Source organism: Hippopotamus amphibius, chromosome 2 (genome assembly GCF_030028045.1).
Source record: "Hippopotamus amphibius kiboko isolate mHipAmp2 chromosome 2, mHipAmp2.hap2, whole genome shotgun sequence".
NCBI lineage: Eukaryota > Metazoa > Chordata > Mammalia > Artiodactyla > Hippopotamidae > Hippopotamus > Hippopotamus amphibius.
This window is the reverse complement of record NC_080187.1, coordinates 3337222-3359292: the sequence shown is the minus strand read 5'-3', so window position 1 is coordinate 3359292 and position 22071 is coordinate 3337222. Positions and strand designations below refer to the sequence as shown.

Sequence of the window (22071 nt, the reverse complement as noted above, 5' to 3'; positions counted from 1 at the left end):
GTGATGGAGTGGAAACTGGAAAGGTAGCGGCTGCACCCATCAAGGAGTAGGTAACCACGTTCATCAGAGCCAGATCTCAGAAGAGGCGGCAGGGCCTTGCTGGTGCTGCATCGTTTGCAAGTTCCGCACAGGCCGCTCTGCGCACGGGCAGGGCTCCCAGGCCCCCTGCACGGTGCTTCTAAGTTTCAAAATGCATCTGGCAGGAAGGCCCCCGCAGTGCACCTGGACATCTCTGTACACCCCGTGGACACACACACGGGTATGTGCATGGGCGTGCACACGCACACATGCTCACACACTGGACACCGTGCTGGTTACGGGGCGTGAGTCACCTTCTCTCCCACGGCGCCAGGGTTGCCTATTCCACCGGGGGGACCTTGAGGCCCGTCAGCACCTGGAGCTCCGGAGGGTCCTCGGGGGCCGGGGGGACCTGGGGGGCCCTGGGAGAAGGAGAGCCGTTGAGCCCAGAGAAAACACACACTTCTACCCACACGGCAACCGGCCACCACGGCCAGGTCTCCATGAGCCGGAGTCACTTACCATCTGACCCACGTCTCCCGTCTCGCCCTTCTCTCCTGGAGGTCCCGGCAGACCCTGAGAACAGACATTCATCAGAAACTCGGCAGGTGGGTGCTGCTGTATCCCGGCGCCCCCCTCCCCCGCCACTTTCACTGCCTCCCCAGCACGACCCCAAGCCGAACATCCGAAAGCCTCCGGAATGCGCTTTTCAACATACGGCTACAAATGAGGGTATCCCCCGAATCCCAAGTCTCGGAAATAGCCCAAGGAAGGAATGAGAGACGCACGCAAAGATTTATGGACAAGGAGCTTACTGCAAGTGTCCCATAAAACCGTAAACCCTAACGAGCCGCCAGCAGGGACAGGCGTAAATCCACTGTGTCACCACCATATGCTGGGACTCAAGGCAGTGACTGAGTCATGCTTTCAGAAACAAATAAGAAGTGATGTGTTCAAAGGATATTTAATGACATTTGATGCGACTTGTGATATAAAAGGAAGTGGGAAAAGCTGGGTCCCAACCTCCTATACATGCAGCACGATTCAGATTTTGCAAAACCCAAATAGAAAGACGCATGTGCATGTGTGTGAGAGCACAGGCATTTAGAAGGTGTGGACAGGCACCGCCACATGCTGAGAAGCCATTTTTGTGTCCTTTTCTAACAGTTTATCAGCAGTTTCCAACACTTCTACAGTGAGCAGGAAAACAAATGCCACCGGTCAAGGGAAGTGAATACGGGTGTGCCTGGGATTCTGGGAATTTGCAGCTCTTCTGATGGATGCAGAAGCCCCTGCAGCCTCGCCTAGTTGCCCCATGCCTCAAAAGACAGGAGGGAGGGGGCGGGAGGGGAGGGCAGGGGAGGGGAGGGCGCCGCAAAGATGCAGGAATCAGCTAGAGGACCCCCAGCATCGCGCAAACTCCGCTGTTACCTGCAGCCCCACGGGCCCCGGGGGCCCCGGAAAGCCTCGTGGACCTTCGTCACCTTTCTGCCCAAAAAGGCCCTGCTGGCCGCGAGGACCTGGCTCCCCGTCAGCTCCCTGCAGGGAGATGGTTGAACGTGGTAAGCACCAGGTGTTGGGCCACATCAGCTTGAGGGGTGGGACTCCCAGAGGGTCCTTAAGCAGATACTCACAGAGGGGCCTGGCTGTCCGATGGGGCCTTGAGGTCCCGTGGGCCCAGGTGGACCCTGTGGGGAGGAGACAGAGAGGGTTGCTTCCTGAGTCATAGCTGAGGCTGAGGGAGAGAGGCCGGTGAGCGCAGGGGCCGTGTGGCCACGGTCATCAGGGCTGCGCCCGTGTGTGGCCGTCCAGGGCCGGGCTGCCAGCTCTAGAAGGTGTGATGCTCTCCGTTCAACCCCGAGCACGAGCCGTCAGGGGTGACGGGGCAGCCACGCCAACATCCCACCAGAGGCCACCATGCATCCCCTCAGCCCCCACCACACACGCATGACGCAGGCCCCGGAGGCCCCGTGTGAAAACAAGGACCAAGATCATGGGGTTTATCCACGGCTGAGGGAGGGCCCGACTCCGGAGTCCACGCCTGGCACCTCGACGCCTGCCCCCAGGTGCATCCCCACGCGCACGTCACTGTCGGCACAGGGGGCGCGGGAGAGAGGCCGGCAAGCAGGCTGTCCTGGGGAGCCTGACTGGCCCCTGGTCAACAGGGACGCGGTCACTGCCTGCCTGGGAACAGACACGCCCAGTGAAAAGGCCTGTGGTGCAGGCCTCCTTCCCTGGCCACCGGCAGGAGCTGGCAGCTAGTGACAGGGATTTGCAAGAACGCACTAGGGTTTCTGAGCAGAATTTTTTTAAGGGAAAATTAAGAGGCATTTGGTCAGCACGCCACCTCTGTTGGAATATCCGGCCGCCCCCGGGATCAGAGGGCGCTGATTCTGTCTGTGGGACCGAAACCCTCAAGGACAAAAACGCTCAATTTGCTTTATTTCACAAAACCCGTGAGTGCTTCCTGTTCATATGTTAATAAGAGATTCACTTACAGATACATGTTACATACAGACATGTGCATCTAACATGTACCCGTGCCCATGCGCACACAGGCACACGGCACGCACACAAGATTTCAACAGGGAGGGAAAGCCCATCAGCTGTGCTCCAGCAGTTACGGTGCTGTTGTTACATTATAACCGTTGTTAATGTCAGTGCTGGGTGTGTGTCCGGCCGAGCACGTGGCCCTGTGTCGTGGCTCCACTGGTGGCCCTGCATGTGGCTCATGTGGCCCCTTACCTGTTCACCTTTGTCTCCCTTGCTCCCCTTCTGTCCCGGCTCCCCGATCTCCCCCTGTGGGAAGGTGTGAAAGGCCCGTCAGATGGTCCAATACCCGTTTGCATGTTGTCTGTTCCCCATAATTAATTTTTCTTGGAGGGTAAGAACAATCTCCTCTCCAGGGGACCCTATAACTTTCCTAAGAAGAAACAATTCCATATATTAATTTGATTTCCTTTTTAATAAGAGATCTAAGAGGGATGAGGCCTTGATCTTACACTCTGCAGGACTATAGTAGGTTTGAAAATGTGGTAAAAAATCATAATGGAAATATTTACTTTGTCAAATCAGATGATGTGACAGTGTAATAAAGACAACTCAATTATTATGCTTCCAAAGTTATTAAAATCTCGCCAGCATTTCTGCTGCGCAGGGCTGTCTCCCACCCCGAGAGGCAAGGCATCATCGCTGCAGAGGTGACAAAGTCGGAAATGTCACCGGAGAGTTCTCATAAACAGAAAGCTAAACCAAAGAGCTGAATTTCACTGTCTTCATTAGATGGAGGATAAAACACAAGCTACTGCAGGAACAGTGTTAGAATTATAAAGCACATTCTTAATGAAAGGGAGGCCGCGATAATTCAAGTGGAGACATTTAAAAATAGATATTGAGCAAAACCTCATTAAGTCAGGCTCCACAGATTTAGAATTTGAAATTATTTAGAGCATTTTCCTTTGCTCTGGCTGCTATGGCATATGTCTTTGGCAACATCAAAACTACACAAGAGAAAAGCAGGGTCTAAGTCCCCTCGAGCATGTCAGAGATCTCACTTATTGCCATTATTTGTGAGCTATTCCGAAATCCTCCCTAACGCCAAGAACATCGATGGGCAGCATGGGGTCCCTCTGTCGCCAGAGCCTCTTTGTCGCCTGCATCCCTCTGTTTAAAAGGACCCGCCCCCCCACCCCCCACCCCGCCGCGCCGACCTGCCAGCAATGGCCAGGCTTGGCCGTCTGTGATCCAGGACAGCACGTGGGCTGAATTCTTCTTACCTTATCTCCGTCTTCTCCAGGGGGGCCCACGGGGCCAGCTGGACCAGGGAGCCCCACGGGACCTTGCAGACCGTCTCGGCCAGCCGGGCCTTGTGGACCTTTCTCGCCCTAAAGGAGAGAGGAGATGCCTGTTCAAGCGCAGCCCCATCGTGGGGACATGCTGCCACGGGCTTGGCCCCCACAGAGAGGCCCACAGGCAGGAAGCGGGCAGCCCCTGGGGCGGGACTGTCACCACGGTCCTGATGGGATTGCCGCCGGATGCACGAGGGCGGCTCTGGGGCCGGCCCTGTGTCACCACTTTCCCTGCATTCCTGCATTTAATCCTCGCCCATCCTAGGAAGGGCTACTCTCGTACAGATGGGGAAACACAGGCTCGTTCATAAGCAGTAGAACCAGGGTTCAAACCTCGCCAACCAAACTCCTGGGTCTGTGTGTGGGGTCGTCCAAGCCAGGGGCCAGGAGGGCCTGAGCTCCAGCTGGCTTACTCGCACACTTCTCTGCAAACGCCCTCCCTGCGGGAGCACACAGACCTGCACGCACATACACGCGTGCGCACACCCACACCCCTGTCCTCACTTCCTCATAGTTTTGGTTCATTTTCCTATTTGCCCCCTTGGTAACCTCAAGTGATCCTTACCCAGTTCTTGCCCAATTTTAGCAGCTGTGTACCACCCTGCGAACGGCTGGAACTTTCTCCCTGAAGCCGGGAATCCCTTCTCCCAGCAGACGCATAGAACCAGGCGTGGACGTCAGGGAGGGGGCACGTGTGGGAACGTGCACGGTCGCACGGTCACTGTAGGATCTCACTGTGGCCGGCATCCCCTCCCGCCCCCTCTTCCTCTTTCCTGCTGCATAATTCACTTGCTGCTCCTTGATCTCCTTCCCCCGATAAAAGTTCTTCCCCAATTAAGCCAGAAAATGCCCAGGCTGACTGTGCTCACGTGGAACCTTCCCGCCCGACATGACACCTGACCTTTGCTTGGCCTTTTCTTCTCCTACAGCTATTCTGGGAGCGTGACAAGCGTTTCACGGGCTGGAGCAACCCTGAGAAGTTTCTGCTCAAGTATTTACTCTCTTGAAACAACGAACCCAACCGTTTCCAACCGGATTTTGTGTGCGCTCTACATGCACCAAGCGCCGGACAGGAGTCAGGCTCCCGGGGCAGAATTCAGTGGGACCCGCATCGTGGGAGCCTCGCGGGAAGGATCAGATGCCACCAGAACTGCCGAGGACACACAGATCGGATCCTACACGGCGCCCACGTGTGCAGCGTGGTTCCAACGGGGAGTTCTCGGCCGGGAAGGCAACCAAGGCCCTCTTTCTACCCAAGAGCCGTGGACAGGGAAAACATACAAGGAAAAGCACCCTTTCTAATAGAAATCCATCCACACAGGTGTCCTCACTCAACAGGACATTGTCCACGTAGCCTGTCCCCTGGAACTTGGGCTCCTATGACATTCGGAATTCGGAAGAGAGGTCTGCGTTGGAATTTGTCTCCGAGGCTGACTGAACGCAGGGGCGGGTGGGCGTTCGCAAAATCACGCGGCAGACATCAAACGTGGCCGGGGTGAGGGTACATCCAGGCAGGAAGGGGCGTTTTGGGGAGTCATTTGGGGAAGGGCTGGCGGTCGGTTTCCCAGGAGGCGTCTAGACAGGAAGGGCCTCTGTAACCCTCTTCGTGGAAACCAAGACTGCAGACTGCGTGCCCCGAGCTCTCACACAGCCTCTGGGCTGGGGCGATCACACCCAGGGTTCGCCAGGCGGTCGGCTGTCGGGGGTCTGGGAAGAAGCTGCTTATCTTCCATCACGTCTCCCGTCCCTTCTCTTCTCCATGCCGCCCCCAGACCAACAAAGCAAGCACCACCCCAAATATCCTCCTTTCCTTTCGGCTGACTGGCCGTGGGCCCAGGCCAGGGGGCGGCGGGGTGGAGGCTGTGCACACAGCAGGCGGCCCTGGCCCATCCACACGGGGCACCCAGAGCCTGCACAGGGGCCGAAGCCACGTTTGGACACACCATCTCCGGCCCTCCCCGTGCCTGCTGTGCTGGGACACAGACGTGTGGGTGTGACCCCCCGAGCCTGTCCCGGACGCGCCCCGAGCACCCCTGCAGCTCAGGCCACACTGGGAAAGAAGCAGGCCGCACCTGGGATCTGCGCTTGGACCTCCATTGACACACCTGGGCGCACACCGCGAACCTCCCCCACCTCCCCATCCTGCACCCCCCCCCCCGGGAAATGCCTGGGGAGGGGACAGCAGGGGGTGGGGACGGAGCGCCTCCGAGGCAGCACTTACAGGAGCTCCTTTCTCCCCAGCCGGTCCAGGAGGTCCCTGGGGCCCAGGTCGCCCTGGAATTCCGATGGGCCCCGCAGCACCGGCCGGACCTCTCTCCCCTGGAGATCCCTGGGGTGAAGCAGGAAAGTGGTTTATTTCAAAGCCTCTCCAACGGCATGGACACAACTTCCTAAAGCACCACCCGGTCATACCACTCACCCTCTCCCCCTAGAGCCCACAATAGCTCCCGAGGGCCCCTTGCAAGCACAGCCTATCTGCTCTAGCACTGGAGAATATGTTTCTGACCCCCTCTTCACTCCCCACTCCACAACTCCCCCCGAGTGTCTGAGAGCACACCCTCCGTGAGCCCTGGCCTCGAATGGCCTCTTCTGGGAGCCTGGCACCCGCTCTGCCCTTTGGGGTCTGCCGGCCCCAGGGCGCTCACTTGCCACCCTGGTCCTCCGTGCTGTACGTCTGATGGGGGAGGCTCTGGCCCGGGAGCAGGGCTGACGGGTGGGCATCTGGACTAATTCTAGGGGTTCAACACCAAGGCACCACAGTTGCCCAGGCTGTGGTCCTCCTCCTGGACTTTATCAGAAGGAAAGATGACAAGTTCACTTCCTCCCGACTTCCCCATCATTCTCTCTCTCAAATGGCCCATAACTCAGGAGAGAGGGGTGTCATCTCATGGTCCCCCCTCGAACCCAACCACGGCCGGGGGCAGCTCCTGAAGCCCCGCAACTGTGCAGGTGAGCGAGGGCTGTCAGATGGGCCCCATCTGAAGGGCGGGGGGAGTTACAGCAGATGCTGCGTCTCCATAGAGAGTCAGGAAAGGACGGGGGTCCCTGGGCACAGCCTCCCGCGGCCCCTGATTCCCCCAGACCGCAGCCCAGGCTCTGGAAACTCTGCATCTCCAGGCCTCTCGTAGCTCAGTCTCAAAGTTGGGAGGGATCACCTAGGTTAACGGACAGCGCAGCTCTGGGGGACGGGCCTCCTGCCTGCGCTGGGTCACCTCTGCCTTGGGCAGCCCCGGGCGTATGGACAGCACAGCTCTCGAGGCCGTGGAGCTGTGTGTCTGTGCTGGTCCCGGCTACTCGGGGCCCAGACCCACGTGACGTCTCCCCCACAGGCTCGGGGGGGGTGGGGTGGCACACGCAGCCCTCCCTCCAAACCGCCTGCTTCTCCAGCTGTCCTCATACTATGTGTCCCCTCCCTGGCCCTTTGTCACACGTCCCTCCCAAGTCCACCTCCTCCTCCACAGCCTTCCCAGGATGCACACGGGACCCAGACAGGTGTGTGTGCTCCCCGGGCCTCGGGACGCCCGTCCTGCCTGCAGATCAGGCTTGGAGGCAGAGGGTGGGAGAGAGGCTCTGTGCTGAGCCAGTGCACTCACCGCGGGGCCTGGTGGACCGGGGGGGCCTTCACTGCCTTTCAGTCCGAGCGCCCCCTGCAAAGCAATGAGATGTGGGCACGGCACCGTGGGGAGAAGCCCCCTGGGCCGGGCAGCGTCCAGCTCCATCCCCCAACTGGCCCCTCACTCACCACTGGACCAGGAAGCCCTCGGTCCCCAGGGAAGCCACGTAGCCCTGGGGGCCCGTCTTTTCCAGGAAGACCGGCGGGGCCCGGGTCACCCTGAAATCAGAGCCGTAGATCAGTTTCCAAGCGATGCCCAAGACCATGGTGGACGGGGAGCCGGGTGGGGCCTGGCCTTCCAGATCCGCTCGGGATCTGGGCTGGAGCGGGGCTTCCCGGGGCACCTGGCTTTGAAAGGAACCTCTGAGTCTTGGCCTGAATCACTGGTTGGCAGGTCCACGTGCTGGAGCACAGCCCAAGCTCACACCCGCGGGCGGGCTGCCTCTGCGTGTGGTTTGGGGATGGACTCCGTCTGGGACTCCAGTCGTGCTCCACAGACTCCTGGCTCCCCCCACCACGTCCTTCGGGGCCACGACGCACTGAGCCAGGGCTGAGGAACCCCACACCTGCCCTTCTCATACATCTGGGGCGCCTCATAAAATGGAGCTCACGGGAAGGAGTTGTGGCTGAAGCACTGGAAGCAGTGCCCGCAGTGGACGCGTCGCTCAAGACACTTGGCTCAAGCCTGAAACCTCATTTTTTTTCCTTTTTTCTTTTTTATATTTAAAGTGTACAATTTGATATTTTTTCTTATTAGTAATGTATACATGGCAATCCCAATCTCCCAATTCATCCCATCACTCCCCCTCCCCCTGCTTCCCCCCTTGGTGTCCATATGTTTGTTCTCTACAGCGGTGTCTCTGTTTCTGCCTTGCAAACCGGTTGATCTGCACCATTTTTCTAGATTCCACATATATGTGTTAATGATATTTGTTTTTCTCTTTCTGACTCACTTCACTCTGTATGACAGTCTCTAGGTCCATCCATGTTTCTACAAATGTCCCAATTTCGTTCCGTTTTACGGCTGAGTAATATTCCACTGTATATATGTACCACATCTTCTTTATACATTCGTCTGTTGATGGACATTTAGGTTGCTTCCATGTCCTGGCTATTGTAAATAGTGCTGCAATGAACATTGGGGTGCATGTGTCTTTTTGAATTATGGTGAAACCACATTTTCTGAAAAGATTCTCTACCTGAGCATGTACCTTCCCCGAGGTTCACGAAAGCTTTGACATCTTCCAGAATCTCCTCTGGGGTCCAATATGGGAGCACAGGGGTCTTAAAACCAGCATGCCCTTGGTCTCCTGTCCAAACTCAGAAAGCTCTCTTTATGGCCAGATACCTGGCTCTATATTATACACACAGATAGACACGTGTGTAGTTTATCAAGCACGTGTATATGTACTCAGGCATACATGCATGCATGCATACATCACGTGTGTGTGTAATTTTTCCACTATGTGATTACTTGTCAAGTTTACTTTCTTGTACGTGGTCACACAAGGAGCTGCAGAGCTGGTCTTTCCTGTGTCCCTCACTGAAAAGCTGTAAAGGGGAGGGCCGTTCATTTTTATGCTAAAACACAGGAAGCTACGACCACCAGCTTGGGGTACTCAGGCTGGGGAAGATGTTTTTATCATGCACCTCCTACAGTGGGGAGTTTTTTAAAGGGTCGCTTTCTGCACAATTCCATTCAGGCACATGAAGTGTCAGAGTTTCATCCATTTCTGGGAATGGGTGTGGCGGCTGCTCAGGGTGGCCCTGGGGAAAAGGTGGTCCCCAGCCCCCGTCACACCCATGCAGGCGGTGGGTCAGCTCCGGTCCTCCTTCCAAGCGAGCAGAAGCGGAGCTAAGTTCCTGGTTGGGGGGTGGATTGGCACAAAGAGCACCTGCCTGATAATTACCCGCTCATCAGGAAAGAGAAAGACACAGACCAAGGGCCGAAATGGTTCCTTGGGAAAGCCCGCCGGGCACGGAGGCCCCGGTCACTCACCTTCGTCCCTTCTTTTCCGGCCATGCCCGGGAGCCCTTGTTCACCGGGGGGGCCCGGGGGCCCAGGGTGGCCACGCTCACCCATGGGACCGGTTTCTCCCGTGGGACCCTGTTGGGGAAAAGTGTGTCAGCCGTGAACATGTCGAAGAGACGCACAAGGGAGTAACCTCCTCTTCCTAACTCTAAGGACAGCCTGGCCACAGGGGCAAAGGGCCATCGCAAACCCACCAGACCTCCACGTTCCTTTGAAAGTCCCCTCCCTTCGGAGAAAGTCCAGAAAGGTCGAAGCACACCCGGTGGGTGTTGTTCAACAGCCACTGCCTGGCCTGCGCTGTGGTCCTGGGTCTCCTCCCTGATGAAGCGGGCAGGGCTGCGTTTCCCCGGGCTGTCCCGGGGAAACCAGGGCAGAGGGGCGGCGGGGAGTGCGCCGGCGTTTCCAGGGTCAGTATCTTATTTGCCACCACATTAAGTGGGAACTTTCTCAGAAGTAAGGCGACTGCGCCCTGTTCTGTGGCTCTGAGGCTGCAAGCCTGTCCTCACACGGATCTGCGGGAGGTCAGAACAAGAGTCCTGAGCACCGGATCCAGGGCGGGGAATCAGGCTGCATGGACACCAAGGGCCGGGCTGCCCAGGGGGTGGAAGCCAGACTCCCGAGCCCGCCAGGCCTGCAGGCAGGCCCGGCAGCCCCCATGGTTCTGCCTGCTGGGTTCACGTTGACAGATCACTCCCTGCTCTCTGTGCCCGGTCCCCTGCACGGGACGCATCTCTGAAGCAGCAACTCTCTTGGCTGCACCCAGACCTTGAAAATGGTGGGGACCCTCCGCCCAAGCGTGACCCTCTCTCTTGTGTGGGCGGGGACCCAGGATGACCAGTGACACCAGGGGATGCCGAATCTCACCTGAGGGCCAACCACACCCGGGGGGCCTGGAGGGCCGGTCTTGCCTTGGAAACCCTGCGAAGAGAGAGTCAGCACGCTGAGACGGCCGAAGCGGCCCACAGAAGGCCCGACCCTCAACCCCACCCCATCCCCAAACAGTGGACGTCCCAGCCTTCATTTAAAAGGGCCGCTTCTCTTGCTTCCTTTTGCATGAATTTCAGGAAGGTGGTGAAGCCAGACCAGTTAGTTTTCACTAGCTGCTTCCCATCGCCCGGCTTTGTGCTGAGAAATATATCCTAAAGCCTTTCATCTTTCTAATGTCACCAAGTGTTCATCTTCTGAGAAGACCTGGTGTCCCCTCTCAGCCACTAGAAACTAGCGGGAGAACCTCTGGGCTGTATCTCATTAGCGATGTTGTGGAGACTGGCCTGCTTGTGTCGCCGAGGCCCCCGGTGCAGGGCAGGTGGTTTTACTGCCGTGTCCTTTTGCACCAATTGAAATCGGGACGCGGTGGGGACTCGCTGCTTTCCCAGTGCAGCAGCTGGGAGGTATTCTCAGCTCGATTCAGCAGGCATCTCTCGCTTCTGCTCTGCGTACTGGCACGGCCGCGGCCGTCTGGCTGTGCTGCACTCGCTCGCCTCCAGAGGAGAAGGCTGACGGCAAAGCAGCGCGAGTTTCATTTCCGGCACCGCTACAGAGCTCGGCACGTGCCCACATGATGCCACCTGCAGGGGCCACGTGACGCTGGGGGAGACGTGCCGGTGCTACGCCCGGGGAGGGGGGTGAGCGGAAACTCTAGGTGCTGGAGAGGGAAGTGGCTCGTCTAAGGCCACGGCGAGAGCTGCAGGGTGAGCTGCGGGGCTGATGAGCGCGGGCCTCTGATTCACTGAGCGGCAGCCAGCGTGCCGGTGGTACAGGCTTCACACTCCGTGGCCGGGCCGTGCGAACCCACAGCCGACTCGGCTTCTCTGCAGGTTCCAGCAGGGCTCCCTTCCCTAGGCCCAGCTGTGTTGCACGCAATGGACTGATACGGCCATGGTCAATGCCATGTTCCCCATAGGCAGTCTTCACTGGGTCAGACACAAGGAACGGTGCACAGGTCGAGGGCATCCCCTGCTCTGTAGGCCGGGCAGCAGCGCCCATGTGGAGGCAGGCGCCTGGGTGTAAGGCAAGAAAAGCCCCCTGCAGGGTCCCCTGGGGGGACCATCCACGGCTGCTGTGGCTGGCACCCATCTCCAGCCCCTCGTGAGAAGTGGGCTTTGGGCTTGCACTTAGGAGATGCCGTGACCTCTCATGTTTCCATCCTCCAAAGAAAGCACAAGGCAACACCCCAGGGAAGACCTTTCTCGAGGCATCTGAACCGGCCCGTGGAGGACAGGCCACCCCAGACAGGTCTGGATTTGGGTGCCCCTGAGTCTATGGGGGCAGCCAGGTGTGGCAAGTGGATCCGGGAAGAACCTGTCCTACTTTCCCAGCAAAAACAAGCAGCTTAATTATTCTGGCAGAGGGAAAAAAGCACACATGATGCAAAACCTTCCTTTTCATCTCTTCAGAAAAGCATTAGAGAAAAATATGCAAAGCTAGGAATGTTTTAATTTTTCTCTATAAACAAAAGAGGAAGGTACTCTCCAATTTTATCAGGCACGGAACACCATGCAGAACACTGGGACAGGACGATTAGAAGACGTTCCATTCGAGTGAGTCAAAAAGGGACAAAGGGCTTTTTTTAAGCAGGCACCAAGGACGTATTAAATGCGCCACTCAAAATGCCATTTCACGAGGGGGCTGCCCTTCCTGGGAGAGTCTGTCAGGGACCTTTGACCACAGGGACACCAGACACAGAGACAAAGGGGCCTTTCCGTCACCCTCCACCAATCTGGTGACAAGCTCACTGGCGCCGTGAGTCTCAACTGTCCGAAGCCTGGAGCCCAAGGTCACAGGTGTGCCCACGCCCTTCCCGGGGACAGGCCTGGAGGGGACACAGAGTGAAGCTAGGCCGAATCCCCAGTGGCTCCCGGGACCAGGAAACAATCACATTTCCGATTTTTCTAGAACTAAGAAATGCAGGGGTCAAGTCCAGCTGACAAAGGCTGTAGTGAGCATTGCTACAGGTTAGGGCAAGGTCAAGGTGAGCCTGTGACAGCAGAGACGCTGGCCCTGAGCACAGCCAAGGTCCAAACTCCCACCTGACCGGCCACCTGTCCTCCTTACTATAAAAGGGGACTTGGAAGGAGCCCTCCAAGCCCCCTGCTGTCAGCCCTGAGGCCGGAAGGGCCTGGACAGACAGGGTGCAAGACCATGGCCCTGCTCTTGAGGTTTTATGGATGAAATAACCGAACAACAATCTGGAAACGGAGAACCTTCCCAACTACTTTTCCAGCTCAGATGCATGTAGTACAAACTGGGCTGCACTCAGAATTCTGCTGGAGGAAGGAAAGCTGCTGCCCTAGGTTTCTGTTTGTGTCACGATGGTTTCACGTGTGACCTTGAACCAAACTGGCTAGGACGACACTAAAGCCGGCACCTGCCTTCGCACACAAAGGTGTTACAGGGCTGCTGCCTGCATGGGGCTCTCCCCGGATGGGCTTCACCCTGAGGCCACAGAAGCCTCCCCGAGGCTGACCCCCCCACCCGAAGCCCGCGTCCCCCCAGCCCTGCCCATACTCACCGTCTCGCCTCTCTGTCCAGGGTGTCCCGGGAGCCCGTCCTTGCCTGGGGGCCCCTGCAGAAAGCAAAGGAAGGAAGTTTCATTTTGTTCTGAGACGCATGCACCTTCGGGGTTTCGTGCTACACCAGGCAACAAAAGCTACCATTTCATTCCCAAGATAATGACGGCGAAGTCAGGGTGACAAGTACTACGCGGGACCCAGGGGCTGGGCACCGTCCCCTCGGACCCTCACAACCGCCCTGAAGGTCACCGTCATCTGCCCCAGGGAGAAACTGAGGCAGCGAGAGGTCAGCCAGCTCCCTGAGGTCCAGCCAGTGGGAGGCGCAGGGGGACCAGGTCTGTCTGGCTCAGAAGCCAACCTCCTTCCTAACCCCCAGCCCCGAGCAAGTCCTGTTAGGCAAATAACTCGCATCATGAGGGCTTTTTCCTTCTTAGAGGAAATCCATTGTACCTGTTGTGAGTTCAACTGTGTCCCCCCCAGAATAGGCTGAGGTCCTAACCCCTGGAGGCTCGTTTGGAAACAGGGTCTTTGCAGGTGTGATCAGGTCAAGGTGAGGTCCGAACGGATGAGGGTGGGCTGTGGTTCCGTGACCGGTGGACAGACACAGAGAATTTGAAGGCACAGAAGGACAGGGAGGAGGAGGCCCGGCCAAGACGCAGGCAGAGAGCAGGTGAGGACCCCCACGCCAAGCGTGGCCAGCCGCTGGGGGAGGCCTGGCACGCATTCTCCCCGACAACCTTAGGAGAAGGGACCAGACCCGACACCTGGATTTTGGACTTTGGCTCCAGACTGTGAGAGAGCACATTTCTGTGGTTCTAAGTGACCGGATTTGTGCTCATTTGTTACGGCAGCCCTAGCACCCCAAGACAGTACCAACTAGAAAACTGTGACAGTATAAATGAGACAGGAGTCCATGCTTCCCCAAACCAGGGCTCTCTCCAGCCAGAGATCCTGGGCGGGCCTCCCTCCCCACTCGCCCGCGGCCAGGAGGCTGCTGGAGCCCCGGGGAGAGACCAGCGTCTCCGGGGAAGCTGGGCCCAGCCCTCAGACAGGCTGGGACCTGGGACGGTTGGCTGCAATGCCTCCTGCAGGGGGACAAAGCTCTCCTCCAGCAACAAAATACAAAGAAGCTATATGGACCTAAAAATAACTGCGTGCATGTGCAGTTGGGGCAAATTCTGCACAAAAAGATACAAAAGACCAAAGAAACTCAGCTGCCACTTCTGAAGAGTCCAGAGCGAAAGCAGGGGGCTGGGAGCAAAAGCAGGGTCCGCACATCATGCCCCCACCCCCCCACACACACCACCACCAAGGGGTGGGCAGACCACCTGAGCCAGCCGCTGGCCCCACCCCTACCCTCACCCCTTACAAGGAGCCAGCTCGCCCCCCCCCCCCACCAGGGAGCGAGTAAGGGAACCTGTTGTCTGTTCCAGCCCCCCAGCCCCGCAGCGGGGGCCCCAGCAGGGCCTTGCCTGAGTTTCTATTCCTGTTGCTCGGAGAAGGCCAAGAACCCTGGTTGGGATCCGCCCCACAGGGAACACGCGGTACTCACCGGGGGGCCCTTCGGTCCAGGGAACCCCGTGGGTCCTTGGGGTCCGTTTGGTCCCTGAGGACAGAGAACGGCCAGCGTGAGGACAGACGTCTTCTCCCCAACACGTGCGGGCCCAGCAGCCCCCACCACCGGCTCTCTGAGCACACGCATGATGTCTCCCTGCTCCTCATGACTTTTCCTCTATTTTTTCCAGCCCCTGACCTCACCGACGTGAACCGGAAGTCCGGCCAGGGGGTGAGGAGGCCAGGTCGCAGCGCAAGGTCCCTCGGGGGGCCCAGGACCCAGTTTCCTGACATCTCAGCCACCTTCCCTAACCACCCCCGCCAAACCCCAAGGCCAGGGCCAAGTGGACGGGGTCTCCATCTCCCACCGCCGGAAGACTACTTCCAGGGACAGCTACCTCTGATGCCCCTTTTGATGTTAGGAAAACCCTCTCTTGGGCAGAGTCAAAGGCCCGCCTCCCTCTCCCCAGCCCACGCAGGAAGAAATGCAGGGGGGCCATTTAAGGCAGGCTGCTTTCCTGGAGATGTTCCTTGGATGTGTCCAGGTGCTTACCCGTTCACCTGGAGGGCCGGCCGGGCCATCGCCCCCAGAGTTGCCCTGGGAAGGGAGGGAAAGAGCAAGAAAAGCTCATTATTATCATTTCTACTATTACTATCTGATGAAAAGACTGGCCCACGACATCATGGGAAGTTGAGAGTCACATACGGCACGTGTGCCCTCCTGGAGGTCACCCCACTGGGTTCTCAGCAAGGAGCAGACAGCGTTAGCCGGCAGGCCGGGGCCCCCAGAGGCCACCCGTCCCCTCGCCTCTGCACACACCCCTGACACTGAGCCGGCATCACCGGGGCTGTGACATTTCCAGGAGGAGGACACTCTCCCGCTGTGGGGCCAAGGCCGTGCTCCCACCAGGAGATGCCGCCAAAACTCATGAGAAGACGGGACACAGGCCCCGTCCCAGGGCCCGCCCAACACCGGGCAGCAGCTGAGCGTTCAGTCAGCCTCCAGGGACTGCAGACGTGCCCCAGAGCTCGTCAGGGAAGGACGTGTGCCGCCCCCAGGCTGGCACGTCCGCCTGGCTCTGCACCTCGGCCAGCTGCGGGCCCACCTCCTTGGCGGGAGTGCACCTTGGAATCACGTCCTGGACAGGACAGGATGGGCCCGGCTGGCCGAGGTCTGTTTCTACACTTACGGCAGGAGTCGGTACCAAGGCCTCAGGGAGGGAGGAGAGGATCTAGAGGATCTTTTACCAGGGCAGAAAGAACTTTCTTTAGAATTCCAGCAAAGATGTCTCTGCAGCTTCCAAACCCCGTTTCAAGAAAAGAACTGAGGCCTCCCCATCAGGACAAGGCGGGGGGGCGGGGGGGACACTTGTCCAAAGCCTGGCTGGGCTTGGCCTCCTGGAGCTACGGGGCTTCTGGCTGGAAAGTTCCACGGTGGGGTGGCCCCGGGCGGCCTCCGCCACGTGATTCAACCTGACCTAACACATCCAAGCGCTGCTGGAGGAGACCAGCTCCTTTAAATACCCCCCAAGAAAACGTCCTTCTTTTATTTTTTCAAATGAAAAAGGCCATGGGGCGCTCGTAGGTGCTTGACATTTTGGTACATCCAAAACCTTGGTTCGTGGCAGGGCCACAGGGGAGACTGAGCACATACCTTGGGGCCAGGCTTCCCAGTGATGCCCCGTGGGCCTCTTTCCCCCCGCGGACCCTGGACAGATGGGAAACAAGACAGGTTGGTTCTGATTCTCAGGGTCCTCGACGCCTCCTCCCCGCTCCCAGCAGGCACGCGCCCCACACCCCACTCCCAACCCAGAAGATGGCCCTCGGGCCCAGGGTTACCGTTGGGCCTCGCTGCCCCCGTGGTCCCGGCTTCCCAGATGTGCCCTGGAAATAGAGAAGAAGGGTCAGTCAGTCACTCGACACACCTGTCACTGCCTGGGCGGTGGCCCCTCCATCTCCTCCCGGGTGATGGAGAGGCCACTCGAAGTCAGAAGCTAGGAAGGACCACCCCCCTTATCTTTGTTTTAAAGGAAGACTTTTCAGGGTGGCAGAATTCACTGCACAGCCAACACACGCGGCCTTTTATTTCTGCACAAGGCCTGTTGAAATCCGGTTCTCCTCCTGCTGCCTGATGGGTGTTTACCAACCTTATCTGGCTTCCTTCCTTCAAAGCGTCTACCCCTCCCTCCTTCCCTCCCCCTCCCCTCCATCTCTCTCTCCACTCCCTCTCAGCAGGGGTGGGGTGGGAGGAATCACTATTACAAGAAAAGAGAAGGAAGTGAATTCCTTTCATATATAATTTACTTTTGCTACAGTTGAGGATATTAGTCATTAAATTTTCAACAGGCTCTACAGAGGAACAAACTTGCAATTTAATGTATAAATCATCTATCCGGGAGTCATCTGCTTCTCTTCCAGAAGAATTTAGACTCCTTTCTGTTGTTGTTTTGCATTTTCCAAACCACGGAAAACAAATGCATTACATTTGTTTTTTCCAAAGCAAAGATATAATAGCTGGTAAGTGCAGTTTACCTACAGCACATGCAAGTAATGGACCCATCATGCTTCCTCCAGTTCCACGGCTTCTCCATTCATTTTCCGGAATCATTATTTTTTTTTCTGGTTTCCAACGATAAAGCCCAAGATGGATATATGGCTAAAGGCCACCTGATACATTTCCTCTCACCGTCTTTCATTCATTCTCTGCCAGAATCAAAACTGCTTTCTAGAGCGTCCCGTTTTGAAATGAATTTAATAAAACTGTTTACGATGATGAGGTAATTACGATGCTTTTAAACAACGCACTCTGGTGTCGCTGCTTTCATTGGATGGCGCTACTTTTTGGCTTCAAATAAATATTTGCCTACAAAATTAATGAAACATCTGTTCTCTTCAAACGATGGGTTTTCGCCAAGCGGAGACACCATGACCCACCCGGGTGACTTCCTGCGTTTGCGGGTGAGTCCAGCCTCCACTCAACACCACGACCCGGATCTCGGTTCTGATCTTGCAGCCTGAAAGGCTCTCAGTTACCATCTAAGCTGACTGTGCCCCAAGCACCGGGAGCGAAACTGAGTCCCAGGCGCGGATCCCGCCCGGGCTCCCGGGTAGCGCCACACTTCCTGGTCTCCTTGTAGACGAACCCAGAGCTTGGCATCCGGGGACAGAGGCTGCTGAACGGAAGCTGCCCCACCCACGGCCTCGTTGACGTGTCTCCCGGGGGGCGCCTGTCTTTGTGTCCTCACAGGGGAGGCATGGCTGTCCCAGAACTGCCCTCACGCGAGCCAAGATGCCCGACGCAGGTGGCAGAAGCCTCTGGTCACTGGCAGTTTTCCTAAGGGGCTGGCTCTTCTCAGGCAGGGCCAGCTGGGACCTGCCTTGGCCCGGGGTGCAGGCCAGTGACGGATGGACCGTCAACTGTTCACATGACAGCTGGCTGTACGTGGAACCCAGTGGTCCACAACCCAGCCAGCCCCTCTGCAGAGGCCACAGATGGGCACCTGCCAGCACACAGGCAGCCCTCAGACAGAAGGCACACGCGTGTCAGCACACACGCCACCCGTCACAAGTGTCCCAGCGCCTAGAAGCATCCATCTGGCCAGAATGTCCACAAGGAGAGTAGAATGACCTCTCTGGAGAAGCACAGCCTGCCTGCTTCCTTCCCGTCCACTCCCCACACCGGAGCGGGGAACAGAGCTACTCTGAAAACCTCCCACGTTGCTCCACGGAGCCTGGGGTAAAGAGCCCAGGGTCAGCTGTTTACCTCCCCAGGCCTCGGCCTGCGGGGCAGCCACGGCCAGCCTTCCTTCCCCTCCTCCCCTGCCGGCCTCCCCACTTCCATCCCTCCTTGTCTCTCAGGAACGTCACCGCCCCCAGGAGGCCTGCCCTGACTGTGGCCTAGGCTCCGGCTCCTGGGAGAGGCTCTCGATGCACCTGTCCTCCCTCACACTCGTCACTCAGGAGTGCTGGCCTCTGGTGCCCTCTCTGGGCAGCAAGGTCCCCAGGGCCGGGCACTTCACAGGACATGAGAAGCACCTGCTACAGAAGTGAATGCACTCTCTCCAAACGACCCCAGTCACTCTGAATTCCAAAGCCAAGGGGAGGTGGGCACAGTCACACCAGTGACCCCGGGGGACTCCTCGGTTCACCAGGGCTCAGGAGACCAACCGCGCCAGACAGATCACGAAGCCGAGGGCCTGACTTCCCTGACGACGCCTGCAGGGGCGGGGGGCTCCCGACCGGGGCTGGGCGGGCTGCCCGGCTGCTCTAGACGGTGCTCGGCTTCTGTGTTGCGCCTCCAGCTTTTGTGCAGAAGTGACCTGAAGATGGAGACGTGGGACCCCGGCCCAGGAGGCCTGAAGTCTGACCCCCGCACCCTGGGTCCCGCCGCTGTCAGCCCACGGAGCCGTCCCCGTCCATGGACGGGACCGGGGACCACCAGCACTAAGGCCACGGAACTTGTGTTTCTCACCACCTTCCCCACTGTTCCCATGGCTCCCGTCCAAAGTGCGATAAGTTCCGTCTGGAATTCTCGGGGATGACGTTTTAAATGCGGCAGTGCCTTCGGTCAAGTGCTCCGTAGGGATGCTTTGAATCCGGGGGCCTCGGCCCCTCTCACCTCCTCCACCGCTGCCCCTGGTCACCGTCCTCCACCCGGAGGCGGGTTTCTTCTGCCCCTGCCCCTCTCAGGCTCCGCCCCTCACCCAGGCCCCCTCCTCCGGGCGGGCTCTGACCCTCTACCTAAAATCGCAGTTTCCGCTGAATCCCTCCCGGCCCGTCTGGCCTTGTTTTCCGCCCCAGCAGGACAAGCATCCTCCAAGCTGTCTGCTCCACTCACCGATTTGTCCACCCTCCCGGCTCTGGAAGGTGAGTTCCCCCAGGGCAGGGATCTGGGCTTTTCCTGCTGTGACCCCTGAGCTCACAGAGCTCCCGGGACATCAGGGCAGAGCAGATGCTCAACAGTTTGCAGGAACAGATGACACAGTGATGCAAGAACAAGCCTGCAACTCAGTTTGACAAGGACGAGAGAGCAGGACGGGCACGGACACCGGAAATTCAAAACCACAGGGACGGGGCTGCAGGAAGGTTGCTGCCCCACAAGACACTTCCCCTGGAATTCCTCGGCGTCCCCACACGCTCCGGCCTCTGAATCAAGGATGGCGAGAGTGCTCGTGGGCAGACAGCCTCGGGGTGGGAGACCTGGGGAGGTCTGAGTCCAGGGCAAGACAGCCGAGGTGGATTCCTCCTTCCTTCCGTGGGGAAGCTTCCAGAATAGAGGTGTTTGTCTGTCTGGAGGGGAAGGTGGGCAGACGTGCCGTGAGTGCTGAGTCTTGAGACCCTGGGTCCTCCCCTGGTGCCGGGACGCGGGGAGCCCACGGCTAAGCGACGAACACGCGGGGTCTCAGCCCCGGGGGCGTGCCTGCTGCCAGGACGTGCACTGATTTGTTTGCTGTGAGCAGGGTGGTCTCGGGCGCTTCGGGGGACAGACGCGGCCGTTTTCCCTGCACCCCGAGTCCTCCGTGCCCCAGGCACATTTCTCCCACGATGAGCAGACGTGCGCTCCAGTCACGTTTGGCCGCGGCCCAACCACTGCCCTCTGGAACAGTCGGCATCCGGGCCATCCCAGCTCTCTCTACACGCTGGCGGCCGCACCCACTCACACAGCCGTGATACAGCCACATGCACCTTGACCATCCCTGTAGATCCCGAAGTAGAGCCTTCCTCGGGGTGTCCGGCCTTCAGGCCCCGGGAACCGTGTCCCGACCTCAGAACAGGAGCGAGCCTCCCCGTCCCAGGCTCCCCTGCCTTCCAAGCACCCTGTCTTCCATGGTGACCCCGGAGACCCACGTGCGATGCGCTGGAACAATGGCCCACTGGGGCCGGGGGCACCCAGGCACCTGTCCGACCTTCTCGGACAGATGGGGTGGGGCGGTGGGGGTGGGGAGGCCGCGAGGCACGGCGGGGGGAGGGGAGCAGAGCCTGGAGCAGACTGCCACCCCAGGGCCATGGCCAGGCCTCCGCTGCTCCACGGGACCCCACGGGGCCTGGAGCTGCCGTCCAGCTCCTCCGTGGAAAGGGACTGTGGTCACACCACAGGACCCCTGTCAACCGTCGTGGCCCCTCTTGGGGGTTCCCACGGCAACGTGGTGTGGAGGTCGTGTGCTCTCCACCAGCACGGGGGCTGCCCACCCTGCCACCCCGCCGTTCCCACGCTTTTAACAGACACTGGACCACTTTTCACAAGTGACAGCCTTTCCCCAAAGACACTAGTCAGACTGTCCCTACAAGGAAGAACTAGGCAGACAGACAGGCAGGCAGGTAGATGATAGACACAGAAGCAGATACAGATACAGACACGGACATGATACAGACATGACATAGACATAGATATTCAGATACATAGACAGGACCGAGACACGAGGTAGAGAGAAATATTCAGATTCAGATACAGGCCTAGACATGATAGAGACACGATATGGACATGATATAAACATTGGGCTGGCCGAAAAGTTTGGGTTTTTTTGTGACATCGTATGGAAAAACCCGAATGAACTTTTTGGCCATTCCAGTATAAGCTTTCAGATACAGACATAGGTGTAGACACATCTAGATACGGATGCGGACGAGTAGGTAACGGTCCCCCTGTGGTTATGCTGACGCCTTGCCCTCAGAGACGTCCCCGTTGTTGTCTTTTGTGAACCTGGCAGACACGTTGGTTTACGTGGACTGGGGGTGGCTTGAAGTCTTCCTCCCTGCTTTCAAGACGTCTCACTGTCTCTGCTCAAACACGGTAACGTTAGTTTGGAGCGAGCACCCTGAGGAGGGGCAGCCCGTCCGTCTGTGCAGGGAGGACCAGCCTGGGGTGGAGGGGAGCAGGCTGGGCCCAGCATCCTCCCCGGGGCTGCTCTGCACGCCCCCCGCACGCCTGTGGACGAGCCGCTCAGAGGCCAAAGGCCCAAGGGGACCCTTTCGATCCTGTTCAGCCGAGTGGCAGCGCTCGGGCTGTGCCGCCCGTGACTCCCCTAAGCAGCGCTCAGGGCAGATCTGGCGGGAGGGCCTGCGGGGAGGGCTCCCCCAGCCTGGGCGCTCGGATCCCCTACACCCGCGAGGACAACAGAGGACAGCAAAGCGCGGCACCTGGCAGGGTCCCTGGCCGGCGGCCGCGTGGCAGGAGGAGGGAGGGACGCGCCTCGACCCTGCGCAGTGGAGTCCCTGACACACAAAGCAGACCTCCTTTCCTTCCCTCTAGAATCAGCCTGGAGGGAAAGTCACTTGGGCCGAAAGAGGAGACCCTGGATTTCGCCAATGACCCGAACGCTGTCGGGATGGTGGTGTGTCTGAAACAGCGCTGTCCTCTCGGCCCGCCTTCCTCTCTGGCCTGCTGCCCCTCTACGCACCGCCGCCCGGCCCAGGGGTCCCAGAGGCCCTAGCGCTCCAAGTGAAGGCTTAAGGTCAGCTGTTCTGGAAAGCAGTTTTGGCAGCAAAGTGGGTGAG

At 58.5% G+C, this 22071-nt stretch overlaps 1 protein-coding gene across 2 annotated transcripts in view; it reads right to left on the bottom strand.

Moving 5' to 3' along the window:
• COL5A1 (collagen type V alpha 1 chain) overlaps positions 1–22071 on the bottom strand; it is a 159234-nt gene that overhangs the window by 26493 nt on the left and 110670 nt on the right. For both annotated transcript variants that reach the window (XM_057724520.1, XM_057724522.1), the window contains exons 33-48: positions 16417–16461; positions 16232–16285; positions 15131–15175; positions 14576–14629; positions 13023–13076; positions 10376–10429; positions 9479–9586; positions 7609–7698; positions 7460–7513; positions 6088–6195; positions 3795–3902; positions 2764–2817; positions 1653–1706; positions 1450–1557; positions 541–594; positions 333–440 (exon numbers count right to left, since the gene is read on the bottom strand). In XM_057724520.1, coding sequence (XP_057580503.1) covers positions 333–440; positions 541–594; positions 1450–1557; positions 1653–1706; positions 2764–2817; positions 3795–3902; positions 6088–6195; positions 7460–7513; positions 7609–7698; positions 9479–9586; positions 10376–10429; positions 13023–13076; positions 14576–14629; positions 15131–15175; positions 16232–16285; positions 16417–16461 — 1152 coding nt within the window. The remainder of the gene's footprint in view (positions 1–332; positions 441–540; positions 595–1449; positions 1558–1652; positions 1707–2763; positions 2818–3794; positions 3903–6087; positions 6196–7459; positions 7514–7608; positions 7699–9478; positions 9587–10375; positions 10430–13022; positions 13077–14575; positions 14630–15130; positions 15176–16231; positions 16286–16416; positions 16462–22071) is intronic.